Genomic DNA, 21441 nt, shown 5'->3' with positions numbered 1-21441 from the left:
TGATCATCACCTTCCTCCTTGAAGTAAAATCAAGGAGGGGCATAAGTTTTCTTTACATTTTGTGGTCTGGCATGTCAGAGTGATCCTGAGGAGACTTTTCAAAAAGGCTGGTTGCAGCATCTGAACCCCCAAGGAGGCTGCTTTCTCAAGATAAACCCGATTGTACAGACAAATGTCTCCATTTTTGGCTTCAGCTAGAACATTTAACACGTTGGCATCTCTGTTAGCCAAACTGTACTACAAAAATGTACTCTCTTCATCCAAAGCCTCTGACGAAATGTTCTGTACGGAGAAAAAACAGCTTATAGGGAGAAAAAAAAAAGTAAGGGGGCAGAGGGGCACTGCACCAAAAGGGAGACATCAGTAATATTTCCTGAAAGAGAGGGTTTCTCCTTTGGGACATCCTAGTCTGCCACAATCCCATTACATGTACAGAAGGAGGAGGCTGTCAAACCTCCCTCGAATAGCATCACACAACAAAACCAGCTGTCCTACAACCAGAGATCAGAGCTGTCCGAACCCGGATCAGTTTGGGGAAAGAACAATTACTCGATTTCTCTGTGATTCCAACAGCGTGGCACCATTATCATTAACGCTGAAGAGGAAGAAGGCAAATAAGCACTCATTCACCAATTTTTTTTAAGTCAATCATTCACCAAATCATTTAAAACGTCACGTTCCGACAGCTCCGCCTCTGGGCGCAGGCTTACATGCAGCGGTGCTACATCACCAGGTCACATTTAGGCTCACAGTGGCCACTAGCAAGAGCTTGAGCAGCAGATCACCACATCCAGTTACACACAGGAAGAGAGGAAAAACTTGGCAAAGAAGCTAAGATAAGAAGATCGGTTAAAGCAGTGGAATTCTTTATTAGCCAAGAGATGCACTGGAATGACACGGCTAATCGGAAATTATAAGTGTTTTGTTTTTAAATTTAATTTAAACGCTTCATCAACATCATTGTTGTCTTTGATCACCAGTGAATGAACAAAGCTTCAGTGAAAAAAACAAAACAAAAAAACAGGGATGTGCAAGATTAACGAATCACCTTGGCAGCTACAGCTAGACGCAAGATGTTTCATTTATTTTTCATTATGTTTGTGTCCTATGAGGGAAGTGGAATGGTTGTCTCTTCAGCATTTAATCCAAAAATCAGAACTTTTGAGGAAACCCACTCAGGAGAGATTTGTCTGTGGAGACCCTCGGGTGTTAGTGTTGTCTTTCTCTGTACCCTTTAAGATGAGTTTTGACACCTCTGCATATATCAATAAAGACGTGGTTTGACAATCAGAATAGTTTCAGGGTTTTTCTAAGGATAGCTGCAGATACAAACCCAGTCATTTTGTTGTAAAGCAGGTCTGAAATATGACAAACTGCTCAGTTCAGGAAAGCGTTTCCAGGGTAAAGAGCTAAAGTATAAACCGTCCAGACGAGACGACCTCCGCAGTTATCCGGCATTTCCTCACTAATCCTCATTCCCGGCTAGGGTTATCAGTTTACGGCGACAGTAAAAAAAAAATTGCCAGGCTTCTTAATTGATAACAAGCTAAATTTACATTTATTTTCACAGAAACTGGCTTCTTTGTATTATTTCAGTACTCAAAACCGATTTCTTTATGCACAAGGTATAACTCAAAAATTACAGACCCTTGCACATGCCAGATATGGAACCTGGGGGGCGCTCAATTTGACTCCTTGTCGTGTATTAGCCAGTTCACTGTGTTATTTTTTTTAAGCCTTCAGAGGGCGAAGCAGGATAACTGAGCATCTTCAGACTTTCCTTTGGTGCTCCAAACCCCCCCGCCACATCCAACCAGGTCAGGAGGCGAGAGACGTGGCTACGAGATCCGGCCGGGTCTGACTGAGGAGGTGAAGGGAAAACGTCTCCTAAAAAGGGAGGCGCGCCCGAGATCTTTACTCAGATTAAACGGGTGTAATCCCCAAAGTCTGCTCAGCGACCAGGGCGCTCACTGACGGCGAAACTCGCTCGCTACATCAGGCTTCTTGTTTTAAAAAAACAAAAGAAGAAAAAACAAGCTTAGTGTAGCTACTCGCAAAGCCACGCATTTTAAAAATGGGATCATTTATCTAAAGCCCAGCAGCAATTCATGTGCCGCCGTGACAATGAGTACAAAGCCGTTTTCAAGCCCCCGAGGTCCAAGGACACAGTTTGAAACATTCGTATATACAGCCATTAAAATATTACCTAGATCCACATGAAGAGAAATGGTATGCACACTTGAGAAGTGATGTTATAAAGCTACAGATTATTTCAATAACAAAGCCCCACATATACGTTTCTCCTGCCTCGTCTCTTAAACGTTTCACCGAGCTAGGCACCGACAGACTACGACAGTGAAGGAGAGAAATAACAGAGAGAGAGAGAGAGAGGGGGGGAAAAAGAAAAATCCTAAATAAAAAAAATTGACAAAAATAAATCTTACACATAAAGACACTGTCATTTCTTAAATTATCGGTTTTTAGTGCCCTACGTTTCACACCCAGTCAAAAACATCCGCCTTCGGTTGGTCGGTGGAGGCTCCGCGAGCCCCGTTGTTAAACCTATGGTACTTCTAGACAACGTCATGTAAATTTACAGTATACAATTTTGGATTACCATGCAAGAATACTTTTGTGTAACATTTAATAGCTCGATCTACATCCAGGAATAATTTACACAGAAGGACAAAAAAAATAAAATAAAAATTACTGGACCAGAGAGAGCGCGATGGGTAAATAACCATGGCGGTGAGTGCGACAGAAGGGGACCGAGATGTGCGGGGGTGGAGGGGAAGGAGGGAGGAGATGGTTCGGGTTTAAGGTGAGGGAGGGAGGTGAAAGGGTAAGTGGGATGGCAGGAGGAGCGCCTGGGTGGTCAGGGGTTGTGGTCCAATCCTCTCAAGGTCCAAATCAGCGACACTCCCAAACTTTTACCGTTTGATCTACGCTCCCGGTGACCACATAAGGAGCGGCCTTGTGGAAATCTGTGGAGCAAAAGAGAAAAAACACAAAACAGAGTTACCATCAAATTGACTACAGTGACATTGGCAACATTTTTGCCCCTGTGGGCCAGCAGGCCAGTATATATCCAACACCTGTTATGTGTTTATTTCACGTCCTTGGCTCGGATCAAGCATGTGTTTTCAATGTTTGTGGACAAGAATGGAGCTGTAAGGCTCTGAGGAACAAGCAAAGCTTTGGGGCATTTCACTTATTGTTGGTTTTGGCATTGCTTCCCCCCCTCTTTTAAATGACGTAGACCTGACATGAATCTGACGATATTTCAGGGGCGTGGCTGGTTAGCAGCCCGCAAAATCTCATTTGTTCTGGGAACATTTATTAATGTTCCCGTCACTGAATAGAAAGTGAGTCATCACTGAAAATAAAACCACCCTTCAGACATCTGGGAACATGAACACAGTGAAAAAGACTGCAGAGTTAATATCAGGTTTTAAAATAAGAAAGCTTTGGGGAAGAGCTCGTGGTGTTGTATGACAGACCTCTACAGAAAAAGGGGGGAAAATGAAGTTTCTTTTTCTCTGCCGATTTCAAACAAAAAGTGCTTCTGTTGCTTTTTTTCAGACTGCACCAGAACTCATCACATCAATAGCTCACAGCGATCCTCTCCGGTTGAAGCAGGATTTAAGAGGACTGGGTTTCAAACGGCTTGCCAAGGAAAAGTTGGCTCAAGAGCTCCTCAGGAGAGTTAACCAAGCCTTGATCTGCTGAAAAGCTGCAGATACTGGGGAGCGGGGAGAGAGGGGGGAATAAAAAATAAATTAAAAAAATCCTGCAGCGATTGTCTACGTTTTAAACCCCAGCTGCGAGCGAGCCTGGTAAAGAAGCTCGGCTTCTTCACCGCAACTGTAAAGCAAATACCCTGGAGCATGTATTCACACCCCGCGAGGGAGAACTTCGGGAGAAAACATCAACAAACAATACCTTTTTTTTTTGGGGGGGGGGGGGGGGGCTTACCCAGAGAGGTAACAAAGTGTTCGTGGGCACTCAGGGTTTTCATGCATCGCTTGTTCTTGTAGTCCCAGATCCTTAAGGTCTTGTCATCTGCACAGGTCACAATGAACTTGCCTCCGGGGTGGAAGAGGATCCCACGCACCCAGTTGTCATGGCCAACCTGCATGAGATACAGCAACACACATCTCATCTGATTCCTGAAGAAATATATCTTCACTTAAAGCATTTTCCCCCAAAAATATGGACGCGGCACACACAAAAACTTCAAAAATGCTCCTCACCAGCGTCATAAGGCACATGCCAGTGCTGACATCCCACATCTTGATGGTTTTGTCTCTGGAGCCGGAGAGCAGGAAGGGGCCGGGCTTCCCACTCTTCTTGGACTGGTCGGGCAGAAGGGGAGGGGATTGAAATATTAGCTTTGTGTATAGTTCATTGTTTGTACTTTATGCGGAGTATCATACTGTACCCACTGTACCAGAACACAGAGAGCAGCCTAAATTAAACACCTCTGAGCGTTTGTGTTATACGTTTGCTGGCAACTAGTCTGAGAGCACATGTGCAAACATCTGTATAACAACAGCTGTCTCTCAGCCTGCAGATTCACCCAATTCCAACAACTACGTTGGCTTGTTTAAAAAAAACAAACAAACAAACCAAAAAAACCACAACTATTTAAAGAGTACTAAAAGTCAGCTTTTGTGAACACAGGTTAGATTGGGACGACTGCTGCGAGGGAGCATGTGTGTTTAGATTTGCGAGGCTACAATCAGACACACTGAAGATCATGAGGCAGGAGGACGGGCTGATTTTGTGTGTGTGACTGGCAGCACATGGCTGTATAGCGATGGCCGCCTCGTGGCTCAATCTCCTCGCCATCATCAGTCAAAGTCTTATTTGGTTTTGATATGTTTGAAGCTACAAATATTTTTCACTAGTGATGGTTACTTATCACACATAAACTGATCTCACAGTTTGTATACAATCCTGTTAACGATTAGGTTCACGTTATGATTCAACAGCTTTTAGATGCACCCGGAGCAGAAATAACTTGAAGTAATCGTTTTCTGTTTGACTTTATGAGTCTCACAAATTGCCATGGAGGAATTCTGGTCTTCTCTTCTTTACAATGTTCCTTCAGTTCATTGAGGTTTGCTCACCGGTTTATGCACAGCACTTCAATCCGGTCTGGACTTTAATCATTGCAACGCCTTGATTATTTTCTTTTGCAACCATCCAACCTTGGGCCCTTTGTCCTGTTGCATGACCTGGTTTTAGCCAAGCCTTTATCTGTCATTCAGATTGCTTCACATCTGACTCTGGAATACTTTGGTATACAGAGGTCGTCTATATAACAAGTAGCTGCAAAACAACCTCAAATCACCACCCCTCCATTAATTCTAATGGAAACAGTAAGGCAGTACTGAGTTTTTCCTTTTTAAAAAAAAAAAAAAAAAAAATACAGTTGTACCAAACTAATGCCTCCAAATATAATACATATAGATCCCAATCCCAATATATAGATCTGACCTCAGGTTTAAAATCAGGAAAAGAGGGAAAAACATATTGAACTGCAAATTCAAGTAATATTCACACCAAACAAGAAGTGATATTGTCTCACAGTATCTATGCAAAGAGGTGAACTGAGGCAAATTTGCATTAGTGAGAGTTAAAAATACTTAAAATTCAGGAAAAAATTCACACTGGGCTTCAGACTCTCGACTACGACTGTTGACTCTGCTGGTACGACCAACGCTCAGAAATGGAGGAAAAGCTTACGGCTGCTTTTTGTGGCCAGATACAGGTGTTAGAGTCAACTTCCATTTTATGTAAAGATAGGATGAACAAAAAAATAAAGGAAAGCAATCCATGATGAGATATCACTGTGTCTTGATTCCAGTCACCTCCCACAAATGTTTACTTCTCTCACTGGCTGCTAGAAGGAAAGATTTCTGGGTTCTCAAACAGTGACTGTACTCATACAAGGCGAAACTGCACATTTGATGAGAACAAACCAACACATACACCAAAACCTGTGTGGACCTCGAGGAGTTTGGGAGAAATGAGACGTATCCGAGCAGATCTTTTACCTCCGAGCCTGTGGCGTCGAGGATGGTGGAGTAGGCACTCTCTGGTGCCCAGGAGATGCACTCCACCACATGTTCGTGCTCCCGCAGCTCAGCCTTGCATTCTTTGGAGGCCACTACCCACACGCGGACTGTCTGGTCGTTGGAGCAGCTGGCGATCAGCGTGCCGTCCTGGTTGGGTCGTACCATACGGACCCACTCCCTGTGGCCTGTGAAGGTCTTCACGCAGTAGCTAATGGACAAAAAAAACATGAGCAGTTAGAAAGCTATCAGCGTGGCTGAAAATAGTTAAAACCCAACATCAAGCTTAAGTAAAAATAAATAACACACAATGGTTTAAAGAACAGCTTAAAGGTGTCTATTGCATACCCAGTTGCCACCTCCCACATTTTCATGGTTTTATCCCTGGAGGCAGAAATAATGTGATCTCCGTTGGGCATGATGGCTACAGACGAAACATTGTGGTCGTGTCCTGGAACACAGAAAAACAAACACAACAACAACAAAGATTCAGCAAGACCCAGAACCTCTGAAAACAGGCCCAACAGCACAAGCCCACATAACATCTAAGTCTGCTGTGAAATGTAATTTAATGATTTCAGACTGCAACACATGATCCTTTTAGTCTTTCTGCTTGCAATCTGACCACCAGAATGAAAATTTAGAAACATAAATGTATTTATTTATTTAAAAACACATGCTTAGCACCAAACAAAGCCCAAACACTGTTATAATTCACCAAAAAAAAAGCTGACAAGCAAGAAAGCCAACATGCTGGAGCTTTGGCACTCATTTTTGTTAGACAGAGAATAAGAGACGCGTAATTACCTAAAGGCTGGGCCATATTTAAGCTGCTAAATAGATGAAGACAACAGTAAGCATACTCTAAAAGGCCTGTGTGTGTGTGTGTACGTGTGTGTGTGTACTTGCACATGCCACCAGGCTACAATAATGGGTGGCAACTACACAGAAAAGTGCTATCTAGCGCTGAAGAGGGTAATTAAGCTGCTGTCCAAATCGGCACTAATCTACTTCACCAGTTGGCCTCTCTCTCCCCCTCTCTTTGTGCGTGTGTGTTTCCACCAAGATATTTAAAATTTAAAATCGGAGGAGTGGATTAAAAAGGAGGAAAGGTTGAGTGAATTAAAAGAGGACAGAGATGGTAGTAAAAAAGAAGGAGGGGGAAAATGGTGGCTAACAGAAGTAAACAGCAGGCTCAGATTAATAAAGCCATTTCCGTTGGTGAGTTCTGTGCAGCGAACCCAGCTCGTCTGTTTATAGATGTGTGCTAGCAGCTCACTCTCATTTACATCAAAAAGAAGACCGGCAACCGGTGAAATCTGTTGCTCACTTGCACAAAAACGCAGGATTTGCAACTCCAGCATAAATTTAAGAATGCTTGAGTGGGTTTAGTCTGCTCACCAGGAAGGGCTTACACCCCCATCAAAAATAAATATTCTTTTATGTCTACTTCACAGACAGCCATCAGTGGCCACTTCAGATTCAAGGTTTGAAGATGAAAAGCATTGGTAAGGTGGTCCATTAACGAGCAGGGCCAGAGGACACATTTAAAATTATTTTTTAGGTTAAGAAGAGCTGAATCCAGAGCTAACTGTACTCCCGGCTTGGGTTGGTGCCAGTTGATGCACATCAAATGTGATAACAAGCAGCACGTGTAGCACCTGAGCACTGGAACCACACGGTGCGGAAACCATAACAAAGGGGATATAAAACGGCAGCAGCTGTGATTAAGGTCCACTAGAGAAAAGAAACCGACAGCTTCATCTTCTTACCACGCATGGTCCTGATGCACTCAAAGCCTTGGAAGTCCCACAGCTTGATGGTCATGTCTGCGGAGCAGGACGCGAGCAGTTTGCCTGTGTGGTCAAAGGAGATGTCCTGCACTGAATCTGTGTGGCCCTTCAGCGTGCGTTCAAAGTCTCCTGTTTCATAGTCCCACACCTGATGGACAAAGCAAATCACTTTGTCAACATTAAGTTTGTATACCGCTGATACACTTCATTTCATCACACACCCAAACGTTGCATCGTCTGTAGCTCTGTGTTGTTGAAATTACAGTTACAACAATAAGACGCACTGATGGCAGAAGTCAAAGGAAGCACATACTGAATGCATTTTAGAGCTTGTGGCACCTTAGAGCTGCTCATCAGGGTCACAGTTTGGCCAGAAAAAAGCTAACACGTTACTGTGCCGAGTCTGAGTGTTGCAGACGGAGCACAGTATAGAAAAGTCTACTTTTCTAGCCTGAAAGCTGCTGCGTCTCTAGCTTTAAAGCAGACAGACGGTTTGTCACGAAGGGATAAACCCTTCTTGGTTCCTCTCCTGGGGTGGGGGAATTTTGGGGCAGACGGTGATGGGAGACCCCTACCATCACCTCCCCCATCCTCGTAGTTTCCTTTGCCCTCTTCCCATGAGGAAGCTACAGATGGCTGGGGGAGGTTGTCCTGGATGAATTCAGTGGTTCTCTCTCCCTCTTTTGTTGGATGTACACATTTCACACTCACACATATAACAGTACTCAGGAGCAGAGGCTAAAGCACAGCTATCCATTAACCTGTAACTCTACACTGAAAGACCGATGATTCAGACTGGCACTGATTAATAGCCTCCATTCTTTCAGTGAAAATATCGTAGATTTTTTTTAAATATCAAAGGCCGCTAATAATGTGAAGACTCTGTCCATGTGCTATTTGTGAGGAAAGCAATGAGAAAGCTCACACTTCAGTTGTTTAAATTACCCTGACATCCTGGTGGCGTACCTGAGCACACACAGAAGCATGATTTGCACGCTGTACACACATGAAAGGGTGTTATAGTTGCAAATTAAGAGAGATTTCTTACGAGCACAGCAGAAAAGGTGTCAGAGAACGTTCTGAGACGTTCCTCAGAGTGCTGTTTTTTATTTTATTTTTTTTTATTATTTAAACCACCGTGATCATATTCAGGTGTAAAAACCCTTTTAAAAATTTTGAGTAGATTTAGTCGTTTTACAGCCCTCAGTTAACTCCTATTTTCATGTATTTTTTCCCAAACACATAATATTTTCATGTTATGGGTTTGGTTTCTTTGTTTTTTATTTATTTAATTTTTTACAATTTTTGCCATGCAGAGATGTTACTTAAAATAAAGGGCAAACAGGATTTGAAACAGAAAAAAAAAAAAAAAAAAAACAGCTTACATCCCATGAAAAGATACAAGTACAGGGGGTTTCTAACAATGTACAACCCAAGTCAAAACTCTGATTCCTGGCTGGTTAGAGCCTACCAATAACATTTCCTGAGGTGGTCTTATGATCTGTCACAACGGCTGCAGATATTGGATTATAAAAGTACCTACACAGTGAAAAGTTACCTCCGGTCAGAACTTCCTGCATATAAAACATTTTGAGGCCCACCAAAGAAGTTTTTGCCTCTCACCAAACATGTGATGGAATTATTTAACCTTTTTTCCCCTCTATTCCCCTCCGGTATAATGGAATTAAATTTAATCAAGACGTGAGAGGTAAGGAAACACAGCTCTAAAGGGCTTAATGTGTGTGTGCAGTCTGACCTCCAAAAGCCCTCCCACCATTTACTGGCCCATAGCCAGCTTTTGTTATTGTACCATTAGCTTGGTAGTTTATGGTACAAAGTTTCAACTTGCCAGTAACATCAAGCAAAGTTACTGTTAATAACTTCAATAAATGGCATTAGAAAACATTTTAAAAACAGTCTCATTAAGAAACACTGATTTACTTAATTGCATTTATTCAAGCTTTGAATAAATTTTTACCTACTATACATTTTGTCATCATCCATTTTATTTTACTGAGTGTTCAGTGCTGCTTTGGGGATTAATAAACTAAAATATCATTTAAAAAATAAACTACAAAAGCAGAAAGATATTGAGCAGTCAGCACAAATGAAAATGAAGCTGCTTACTCCAACGATGAGCAGGCTAGTCAGCATTTTAAACATCAGTCAGTACCAGCTCTGTTTGCCCATTGAGCTGTTATAGTACAGTACAGAGCTGGAGAGGTATTTGCTGGTGCATGAAGATCACAAACCACACAAGGTAACATATGCATTTGAAATCAAGGCTGCATGTTAAAATACTACGAGGTTAGGAATACCTGCTTTTATCAAAATGATGGTTAGTACATCAAGAGCAAAATTCTAATGAAGCTGGTTTCCTCTATAAATGAAAAGGTTTCTGAATCAGTTGCTATAGAGGAAGTTAACTTCTTCGAGTAGCAGCAAACAGAAATGTGACTACAGTTAATGACCACAAAAAGGTTTACTGCTTTCTTTGTGGAGATTAAACAAATAAGACAAGGTGTTAATTAGTGAGCTTTTGAGGTGCTGTGAGGCAGATTAATCTCAGGAGAGAGCGCTACCCCACACTCCACCCCACCTCACCCAGGGTCCTCATGCAAAACCAAGCTAACATCTACTGCCTCCCACATGTTAACAGACGGCCTGATTATGAGGTCAGGCAGCTGACAAGATTCTCAGTCTGGCCTTTTCTGAGTAAAGGGGTCCGTTCCTTGTTAAAAAAAAAAAAAAAAAAAAAAAAATTAAACACAACGGGTTTAGGAGATGAAAAGTAGGACAAATGGGGGATTCAAAGCAGGGTGCAGAGAGTGGAGGTGACAGGGAAAAGATTCGCCTGAAATCAGGGCTCAGTTTTAAGATTTGGGCCTGGGGCCTCCCTGCTCCTGAGGGAGGGACAGCTGATGGCATGGAGTCATGGTGGGGCAGCTAATGGTTTAAGTGGAAGATGAATGCGCCAGGATGCTGAGAGGAGGGGGTGCAGTGGGGGGAGCGAGTTGGAGGGCGGGGCTGGAAAAGGAAGAAGATGCCAAAACGGAGTGAGAGAGAATTCCCTGCTGCGTGGGTGTAGCCAAGGAGGAGATGTACAAATGTCTGTTATTGTCTTATGAATAAAATATACAGATAACAAACAGCTCAGCGGAGTATTGGCATTGTTCAGTGAAGCAGTGGAGAAACGCAGCTGCAAAAATAGCCCAGAGACAGAACACAGAGTTTATATAAAGGAATCCACGAATAAATACAAGACACAGAGACAGATACTCGTATAATCCAGAGTATATCTAGCAAGGAGAGTCAAAGCAGTAAAGGGAAAGCTAAGGGAAGCATCATCCAAAGAAGAGAACAAAAGGTGTTTGAGTTAAAAATGCCACCAAGCAGGCTTTAAATTAAAAGACAAAAAAAAAAAGAAGATAATTTTTAAATCTCTAATCAGGAGGAGGTTACTGCTGTAATACTCTAAAGTCAGGGTAGATTATACCACCAAGTCCAAGAATGCAGATTCTGTTCATGTGTATTTTGATCACTGGGCCAAATTACTTCTTCAGTCTCCATAAAAGCTTTTTTTTTTAAATGTTTTGACAATGAAAAAATGTAAAAAGGCCACTCAATACATGAATGCCTCTTTTCACTGCCTACAATGCAAACATATCTTGTGAAAGGAAAATGCCATGTTTAAAAAAATAATTTGTTTTTGGACACCAAAACCGTTGAAATGAAAGAATTGAACCCATCCTCTACACTTTAAAGACAGCTTACATTAAGCACAAAGTGAAAGAGCAAAACTGGACCGATAAAACAAGGTTATAAAGCAATTTTTAAACACTGATTTATGCTGCATGCATCTTTACCTCTGATATGAGGAAGCTCCCAAATCAGACACACAAACCACTCATGGAGTCATTTTTTGGGTCTTTGAAGCCATGATATACATGCAATATTGCATTTGAACATTTCTCACAAGCGTAAATGCCTGTTTTAGTCCAAACATCATGAATTAAAACATTAGCATACTCAAATATTACCCATGCAGAGCGACAGCTGTGCCATCTGTGCATGCTGGGAATAGAAGGCATCAAACACTGAATAACTGGATTTGTAGAAATTCTTCTAAAAGATGTGACACTAAACAAAATGCACATTTTCTCAACAAAGTGCACATCCACTGCTGGGATACCCATACCAGTCTACTTAACACAACTGTCTTTATTACTCTCCTTTTAAACTAAATAATTAACAGAGCTTAAAAATCCAGCTCCACTAACACAGTTTGAGACCATTTCTTAAACTTTGATTAGTACGATGCTTGAATTTAGAGACAAATATACTGAAGACAAAACTGTCAGTGTTTTTATCCCTGGAAAGCTTAAAATGTTCTGAACTCATCATAAGACTCACTGGGGCCACCATCAGCAGCTATGCTGAGCAGAACAACAAACATCAGTAGATCAGGGTTATTGGATCATGTGCAAAGGGAGAGCACAGTCCTGCAGGGCTCCATTAAAAACTTCAAAAGTTATTTAGACTGTTATGTGCAACCTGAGCCCCGAGACAAATTTGTCAGTGAAATCACCTACTGCAGATTTTATCTGGAAACTCTTGGCTCTTCGACTTGAAACCAGCAGGACTGACCTTTATTGTTGCGTCCTCAGAGGCTGACACCATGACGCTGAAGACGGGGTGGAAAATTACACGGGTGACCGGACTGCGGTGGCCACTCAGCGCATACTTTTCTGGTGGGCGTGGGATCCACTCTTTGGGGTCACGCTTCTGAGTAACGGGCCCACCCAGAGTGAGCTCATCTTTAGCTTCGTTTAGTTTGGATTCAAGCTCCATCACCTAGCCAGAGAGCACAGGGACAAAAGCTGGTGAAGCATATTGAAATGTGCATTTAGGAGATACGGGAGAAGGATCATGGATTCACGAGACTATTGTTTGTGTTTAAGTTAGTATTTTACATCAACAGTGGTGTCATTGCTTTGTTTGACAGACTTCATTTCAGTGTTAACAACTGCTTGAGCACCAATATCACGAACCTTTCACAAGACTACAATCCCCACAAGCTTTCTTTGAGGAGGGGAAAAAAAAAACCTCACAAACCTTCTTTTGTAATCTGATGACTGAGGTCCATTTTTTTTCCAAAAGGCCAGCGTACTTCTTATCCAGTTCTTCATTCTGGGGAGAAAAGTGTGAGGGGGGTATCAGAAAAACTGGCAAAGAAAGTCAAAATCGTGGGCTTAGCATAATCGGTGAGGAGCATGTTGTGTGTGTGCGTGTGTCAAGGGTGGGTAGGGGCATAGTGAGATCTGGCTATAGTTAGAAAAAAGAAAAAACAAAACAAAGAACAACAAAAAACCCCCAAAAAGGTGTGTGTGTGTGTGTGTGTGGGGGGGGGGGGGGGGGGGGGGATTATTTACACACCCTTCACAGGCCAAAACCAACTGCAGGACACTGCCAACCTACTGTATGACAAACACACACACACACACACACACACACACGCACGCACGCACACACACGCGCACACACACACACACACACACACACACACACACACACACACACACACACACACCCCAAGTCCAAATCCTCCTCACACAAGCTAATCTCCTGCAGACAAGAAAGGCTTACAGCCTCACACCCGGTCCTGGAAGCAGTGGTAGAAGTTAACTTGTGGCAGACTGAAGCCTGATTCCACCTGCAGGCTTATTCCTCGAATTGGACTCTACCTTTTACGTAACTGGCTTCATGGCACAAACAGGCAACGGAGGAAACAAAACACTGTAGTGTCGCTACATATGCACCAAAGGTTAAATACCATATATGTAGAGGTTGACAGTCTCACAGAGCATGTCTTTAAAAATCTTTATTAGAAAGGCCAGCAGTGGTATGACTGAAATAGGCGGCTTGTGGCAGAGATGAGGTGCAGACCAACCAGGGATTTATTCACCACACACAACAAAATAAATTATGTTGGCCCAGTGGTGGCACGTGGTTCCAGCAGCACTCTTTGATGCTAATTACCAGCGTTTTATAGACTGCTACCAATTAACCCACAAGCCTTACCATTTTATAGGATTACATACAGCAATAAACAAACTTATCACAGCTTACCTAATAGCCTTATGAATTTTCTACAAATTACATCAAGTAAATGTTAAAAATACTATTTTCTGCAATAATTTTGTTTGAAAACATCAAACAATAAAACATGACACACCCCTTTGAGTGTATTCTCTTATACACATAGTGTCAAAGTTAGCTATGTGCAAATACATCCTGTTTATCAAAGTAACGATGCATAGGGTCATTAAATGCCTTTAAAAAAATAATAACAATAAAAAATAAAAAAATCACTCTCTCATGACCTTCAGTTACACTAGTCAAAGAAAATCAACAAATCTTTGCGATAAAAACTGAAATCGAGTAATATTTGACATAAACTAAGGATTAACTTAGAACTAAAAATAAGTGTGGACAAAGCTTCAAGTTACTGCAATACAACTAAAAATTTAACTCTTAAAATGAATGAAAATAACAGTGAAACAAAAACAAACAACAAGCAAACAGCATGCTTTAGTGCACGTTTAGAGAGACTGGGATGTCTGTGAGACATGAAGTGTTGTGTTTGTATTATTAATGTAAGAAGTTAGAAACAAGTATCATATCCGTGGAGAAAAAACCCCCCAAACAAAACAAAACACCACCCGCATTCTAAAAATAAGAAAAACCCCAAACTAACAAAAAAACCACACAAAACTAAACTGAAACAGGCAAACTTACTCTAGAAACTAAAGGGGGAAAAAACTAATCAAAATGCATAACCATAATAATAACCAAGCAGAGCATTTTATCTTTTTTTCTGAAATATTATTTAAAGTGTATTTAAGTATATGCTAAAGTAAATCTGAAGTGTTGCTTTGTGTTGCCTCGCTCTATAAACAATGCAACAGTTTTGGAGGACTCTATGCACATCCATGCCTTTAGGACGCAAGTACCAAAGCATCAAAAACCCACACTGACAGACAGCCACGGGTGTCAGTGAGGGAGAAAATTAGCAGTGCGCTCCAATTTCACAGCCCCCTACTCAGCCGTGTCTGTTTCCAGACATCCTGGAGGTGTGGAGAGCTGCAGGTGATGTCGAAGCCTATATTTAACACGTTTCAGTGGCAAGAGGTGATTCCTCAGGGCTACAGGAGGTGTTAACAAGAAAGAGAGACAAAGACATGTACGGAGCCCTGTGAAGAAATCGAGCAGATCTATCTCAGATGGACTGAGTGGGGGAACCCAGTTTGGACAAGTCTGCAATCATCTAATCTGCCATCTGCCTGGACAACACACACACACACACACACACACACACACACACACACACACACACACTGAGTGCCAGACTTCACTTCTGCCTACCAGCCAATTGGCAGTGGCTAATAAAAAGGCGTGCACATGTTTATCTGTGCATGCAGGTATGTATACTTTCCTTCAAAAAGGCAAGAAAATACTGGAGCATGACCTACATTAATTATTCCTACCAGTGCACTCAGTCTGTCATGACATTAACTTTAAACTGCTTCTCAAACATCCACAAAGAGCCACACCGAGGAACACTTAATTCACCAATAAGAACAAAACCCAACCACACTTTAAACGCATTAAAAGAAAAAAGGTAACATACTTAACAGTCCTAAAAAAAACAATAAAATGTTTTTTTTTTTTTTTAAATGCTTCATCTGTTTAGCCGAGTCCCGTCAAGGTGTGTGTGGCCGATACCCAAAAGGCTGCACCAATCCCTCTGTGCCATTCATCCATTATTCACCCTGCTTCCAAAGGCCTGTCACGTGGAGATCAAGTGGGAGAATGACAGATGAAGACACAGAAGAGAGGGGAGTGTGGTGTCATGTGAAGGCAATGGAAAAGAAAAGGTGCCACAAGGCAGAAGAGCAAGAGTGAGATGAGAAACGCTCTCAGGTGAAGAGAGCTTTAAACAAATAAGCAATAACATGGCAAACACTACACAATAAGCTCTAAAGGGCACATATTTTATTTTAGGGTCCTTACTACACTCCGTATTATGTGGAAAAAAAGATGAATGAGTTTTAAATGACAACTAACACAGGTGACTGACTGGTGTTTATTGATTTAACCTACAATAAAATGACAATTACTCAAAGTCATACTTTTCTTGTGGTTCATGTTGCTAATTTTAAGTTACTGAACACCCCAGACTGAAGATGCTTGACCTTTTCAACACGCACCCCTAAATCCAGCCAAGCAGTGAAGTCCCACCTCTTCCACTGTGAGTGCTGGATTCACATTTCTTAATTACATTAGATGTTTGGTATTTTTGTCCCAATGCATACATTATAAATAAATAAAACAACATTACAATTCACACCTGTCTAAAACAATGTCAACATAAACTGAACTTTATGTCTGGTTTGTTTTATGCATTGCTCCTAATGCTATAGCTACACCAGAAAATTCACACTAAGCAAGAAGAGGAAAGGCACATCGAGGAAAAGAACATGACCCAGATGTTGTTTTTAGGGGCTGACACAAAAGAAAAAAAATGTAAGTGTAAGTGCGGCACCACTAACTCTCCACATTCCATGAGTGTCCAAAACACTCAATATAAGCAACATAAAAATAAGACTTCAGGGCCCAACATTTGTGATAGGTGTGCCTAATAAAATGGTGACAGAAGGAATTAATACATTCATATTTCATCAGAAAGGAGAACTATTAATGTTTTTTTTTTCAAAGTATATATGTTAATATATATTAATTTAAATAAAAAAAGGCTTGCAGCACAAGCCACACCAATCAGACAGAGCATCCTGACCAGGAGCAGGTGCTCCAGGTCACACTCCTGAACATACTGACAAAAATGTTCATGATGGGAAATAAAGTGGAAATCAACACCTACTGTTTGTTTAAATTGGTCTGATTGGCTGTGTGGATGTATGTGTCTGTCCTTAATCTACTCACATTATCCAATTCCGCCTCCTTCTTGAAGGTGGAGTATGCTTCTTCATATCCATTGGAACGTAGATAATCGGCTATGGCTCGATTTCTGGAAAACAGACAAAGAGGAACCATAATTAGTCGTTCCTGATTAGCAGACAAGATAGTAGTTAAGCTGCCACCAGAAACGACGATGCAAGTAATGAAGCTGCATTCAACAGGGTGAAACAAAGACAGAAAAATCATCAGGTTCAGGAAACGTGCCAGACAAAGACACTTTATATGCTTTTCACACTCCCAGACTGTTATCATACTATATAATAATAAAAATGCTTACTTAACACTACCAATAGAAAAATACACACTCTCCTCACTCACTCTTACACTCACACACGCACACCCACCCCTCTCCACCCATCTGACAAAAATTGAGAACATATCTGTCTGGCTTCTATAATGAGCTCTTGTTGCTGTGGGCAAATAATGGGAATGGACGACTCCCCCGTCGTGTACATATAGGGAAAATGAAAGCCAGTGTACATCCCACCATCACCTACTTGCACAGAGAAGGAAAACAGAGAGAAATCATGGAGGTGGGAAGGAATAACCCCTGTGACCTCTACGAGCTTCTGGCTGTTGTTATTTTAAAAACAGTCGATCTCCTGAGTTTAAGAACCAAATCTGCAGATGTTCAAAGACACCAGATCTTTTGAGCAAGACGGCACAAAAGGTGGTGTGAGGATGGTGACAGCAGTGCACAACAGTCCTACTATTTCAAATGTGAAGAGAGATGGCTAGATAGGAAAGACAATAGAGTAGTGAGGCAGAGCAGGGACAGAGGAAGCTACCTTCATTCTTCCTGTTTTTGTCTTCTAGGGAAACCCAAAGACCCCTGTGGGGCACACGGCAAACGTACACATGCACACACGCACGCACGTCTGGTTCATGACTGCAGCCTCAGCAGCAGTTCAATTTACCAAGAGTTATTAATGAGGTTCAAGTCAGTATCAAACAGTTCGCCTTTTTATTTTCCACCTAATTAGACTCTCAGGAGGGTGCACAACAAAAGTGGATTATATATTTAAATTCTTCCACTTGGTGATTTTGCAATTTCAATTATAATTTGAGCCTGAGCATAATTTAATGTTCTTGTGGCAACTACCAGTTTAACTGCGACAAAGCAATTTGATAATGTTTTAATCAGACCTTCATTTATTATCCAGTACAGCTCCACTTACAATGTGGACACTGCCATGCAGGTGTTTCATTGTGTTTTACTATTGAGGTGCTGTACAGACATTTGATTCACTACTGAATAAATAGTCACTGCTTGTCTGACCCATTCACCGAAGTTTCCCACATACTCATGTTTGGTTTGTGTGTGCACTTGTACTTGGTTGATGAGTGCATGACTACATGAATGTTCTTCACCTGGTGGAGGTGAAGAAGCCTCAGCCAAACTCTAAACCATCAGCAAGCCTGCTCTCTTCAGCATTAAACTGGGAACTGCGGACATTTTTGAGCAAGCAGCTGAAGTTCCCAGACCATGTGACACCAACCTTCTTGAGGCCAGGTGTTTTACACACACAAGCTTCTTCCAAGCAGGTCCTTCTATTTAGCCTCACAGTTTCCCAAGAATATTGCATGGAAAAAGCAAACGAATGCATATGGCTGAAGTACTGAGAACTGACAAATCAGTGCCGGAGGAGCGGCTGGAGAATGTACTGTGAGCCCATAGAAGTGGGATGCTGATGTTTAGCTGCCTGCTCCCTTTGTAAGACCTAGACCTTTTTTGGCATCAGAGGTGCTGCAAAGGTGAAGGCCATCAAATCTGTACAAAGGGCCCCCAGGTGAATTTGAATCAAAAGGTCCAATGGCGGGTCAATGCTGCTGGGAAACAAGTCTGGGCCTGATTAATCCTGGCTGGGTCACCTTAGCAAGGGGAGACCAGAAACCCCCGATGATCTCAGGATAGAACAGCAATGTGTCCCACCACATCTATGAATGCATCTAGAAACCATCACTGCTAGACCTCAAATTCTAAAGACACAAATTTCCATTATACTGTGTTCAATAAGCCTGTCCATTTAAAGTTTGACTTTGCAAGCATAAATTAGAAGAACTGATCAGCTTCTATTGCTACAATTTTTTCAAGTATTTTTTCATTAATAGCATATGTTATATTTATATTAACTGAATTGCCCACCTAAACTCAATGAGCAACAAAAAAAAAGCGCAAAGCTCATGATCAGGCAAGTGGCAAGGCAAGTTTATTTATTTAGCACCTTTCAAACACTGAAATCACTAAATGTGCTTTCTAAGATTTTGGGGGGGGGGGGGGGGGGGGGGGAGAGAGACCTTTCTTCAGGGTCAATTTGGATTTGTGTTTTCTTAAACCTTTTCCAGCTCCACCTTCAGTCTTATATCACCTACCTACCAAACCAAACAAAGACCAATATAAAACTGAACCGCCTTAAAAAGAAATGCAAATTTCTTTAAACTTATATACAATATTTTCTGGGTCCTCCTGCTCCCTTGGACACCATTTATGCCAGGAGATGCCAGACAAGCTGTCAGGCAGGCGCTGCTTTGAGGTGCCAATGTGACGGGGGTGTGGGGGGGTACAATCTGTCAGCCCAGCCTGTGCCCCCTGCACCCTCTCGGTCAGGGTTGAGCACAGAAACCCGCTTCTCTCTGCCCACCAGAATCCTTGTGACAACAGGCCCAGACCTTATTAAGGCTCAAGGTTAGCAGGAGGTTATCTACTCCTCTGACAGCCTGTTCAAAGCCTAGAAGACAACCAAAGGGAGGGGGGAAGCACAAAGTCTTGAGTATATAAGCAGGTGAGGAGGAGAAGGAGCTGAGGCACAGAGGATGCCTTTGATATGGTGATTGATGTATCCATGATCTCTATCGCACCACAAGAAGGTGCAGAAGGTCACTTATTTATATGTAAACCATCTGGTGGAGCAGGACTGTGCATTTGACGTTCCACACAAATCTCTGGCAATTATGAAAAGACTTTTGTCTTTAGCAATGGTGCTCTCATTCAGACCTTTGTAGAGTGGAGTGAGTGGGTCTAAAGGAATTAGGTCTCCTGCATTTATAGCAAAGCATCACACTTTCCAAAAGGGTGCAGCTACATTAGTTGATCTTAAGACGAAAATAATGGAAATACAGACTTTCGTCAGCAAGACTAGTGAAATCAATTTAGCTGTTAACAAACACTTCAGTTTCAGATTATTCTTTAAAGTTTTACAAACACACAATATTTAAAATATTAATTTATTGTGTTAAATGATCATGATCAATATTGGAGCAGGATATCTCGGAAAAAAAAGAAAAAAAAGAATGACAAATAACTAAGAACAAACAGCTACACAGCCAGACGAATGAACAAAGGGAGGGATGACACACACACCCACACACCCACACACACACCCACACAATCAGAAGTGGTCAGAGAGCCACACTGCTCAAATCAGTCATTGACATAGGGGATGCAGAGCTGACGGCTGCCACTTCACACTGGATGTGCCAAATTAAAAAAAAAGAAAAAAAAGAAACAAAACAAAACGAGTCTTTAACCATCTATAATCCTCATGACTGTGATGAAAAGAGAATGGGGGAGAGAGAAAAAAAAATGGGGAGGTGTACAAATATCAACAGAAGGAGAACAGAGTTTCCATGGTTACAAGCAGCCCACAGCTAGATGACTCGATAAGGAGACAGTGAGAAAGAGGGCAGGGCGAGTAACGTGGCCAGCCAGGCCAGAGAGAAGTGAGGAACAAGAACAATAGATGGCCTGAAAGCCTGCACTGGAAGTCCCTGCTTCAGTGAGATCTCCGTGATGACATCAGGGGATGAAATACGAGATTAATCACTCAAACTATTCAGAAACTCTCACACCAGCATCTGCTTACAAGTGTTAGCAATCTAGTGTCATTAAGCAAAAGCCTACGCAAGCCTCACGTGGGTTATAATACTAGCATGCTTCATCAGACCTCTACGCTTTCTTAGGCGCTACAAACGCTTGATGGTCCCAGAAGAAAAGCCTGTGATGCAGAGAAGAAAAACAGGGATGAGAGGAGGAAGAGATGCATGACCTCATCCTTCTGAGAAGAGAGGGAGTCAGGCATCCAGCTCGTCTGCCAGTGACATCACTTCCTCGCAGTTCCCACTCCACTTTTGCTTCCTTTTAGAAATGAGAAGCACGAACACAGCCTCCCCTGAAGCTAAACTAAATCAAACAAATAAAGCAGATTGTTCAATTACCCAATATTTATTGCTCTCATTTAATATTTTTATTAAAGATTTATAACACCGCTGTCAGCATACTAACTAAATAATACTGCACAGAAAGATTGTCGCTCAGGTTTTAAATGAAAAATGCTGGTCTATGAGCCCAACATTAACTTCGCCATGCAGTACGCTGGACGTTAGCAGGACAGCCAAAACAATAACAAACCAACAGGAAAGAAAGAGCAGTTTGGGGGTATTTCCCAGCTCCTCTAGACAAACAACTTTTCTTTGTTTGCTAGCTTTTCACTTGACTGCAAACAGTAGTCAAATTACACAACGTGACTAAA

General features: G+C 41.9%; 1 protein-coding gene across 3 annotated transcripts in view; it reads right to left on the bottom strand.

The window, feature by feature from the left end:
- Positions 1-2627: 2627 nt before the first annotated feature.
- LOC147314509 (lissencephaly-1 homolog) overlaps positions 2628-21441 on the bottom strand; it is a 35315-nt gene continuing 16501 nt past the window's right edge. For all 3 annotated transcript variants that reach the window (XM_086261482.1, XM_086261483.1, XM_086261484.1), the window contains exons 3-11: positions 16877-16961; positions 12989-13063; positions 12521-12727; positions 7853-8021; positions 6429-6531; positions 6063-6291; positions 4254-4355; positions 3976-4132; positions 2628-2984 (exon numbers count right to left, since the gene is read on the bottom strand). In XM_086261482.1, coding sequence (XP_086117608.1) covers positions 2911-2984; positions 3976-4132; positions 4254-4355; positions 6063-6291; positions 6429-6531; positions 7853-8021; positions 12521-12727; positions 12989-13063; positions 16877-16961 — 1201 coding nt within the window. In that variant the 3' untranslated portion in view covers positions 2628-2910. The remainder of the gene's footprint in view (positions 2985-3975; positions 4133-4253; positions 4356-6062; positions 6292-6428; positions 6532-7852; positions 8022-12520; positions 12728-12988; positions 13064-16876; positions 16962-21441) is intronic.

Source organism: Aulonocara sp. 'chitande type north' Nkhata Bay, linkage group LG14 (genome assembly GCF_057382095.1).
Source record: "Aulonocara sp. 'chitande type north' Nkhata Bay isolate Kocher_YH1m ecotype deep benthic linkage group LG14, A_spYH_male_GT1.1, whole genome shotgun sequence".
NCBI classification, from domain to species: Eukaryota; Metazoa; Chordata; class Actinopteri; order Cichliformes; family Cichlidae; genus Aulonocara; species Aulonocara sp. 'chitande type north' Nkhata Bay.
The sequence above is the reverse complement of the archived record's forward strand: the minus strand, read 5'-3'. Positions and strand labels throughout refer to the sequence as shown.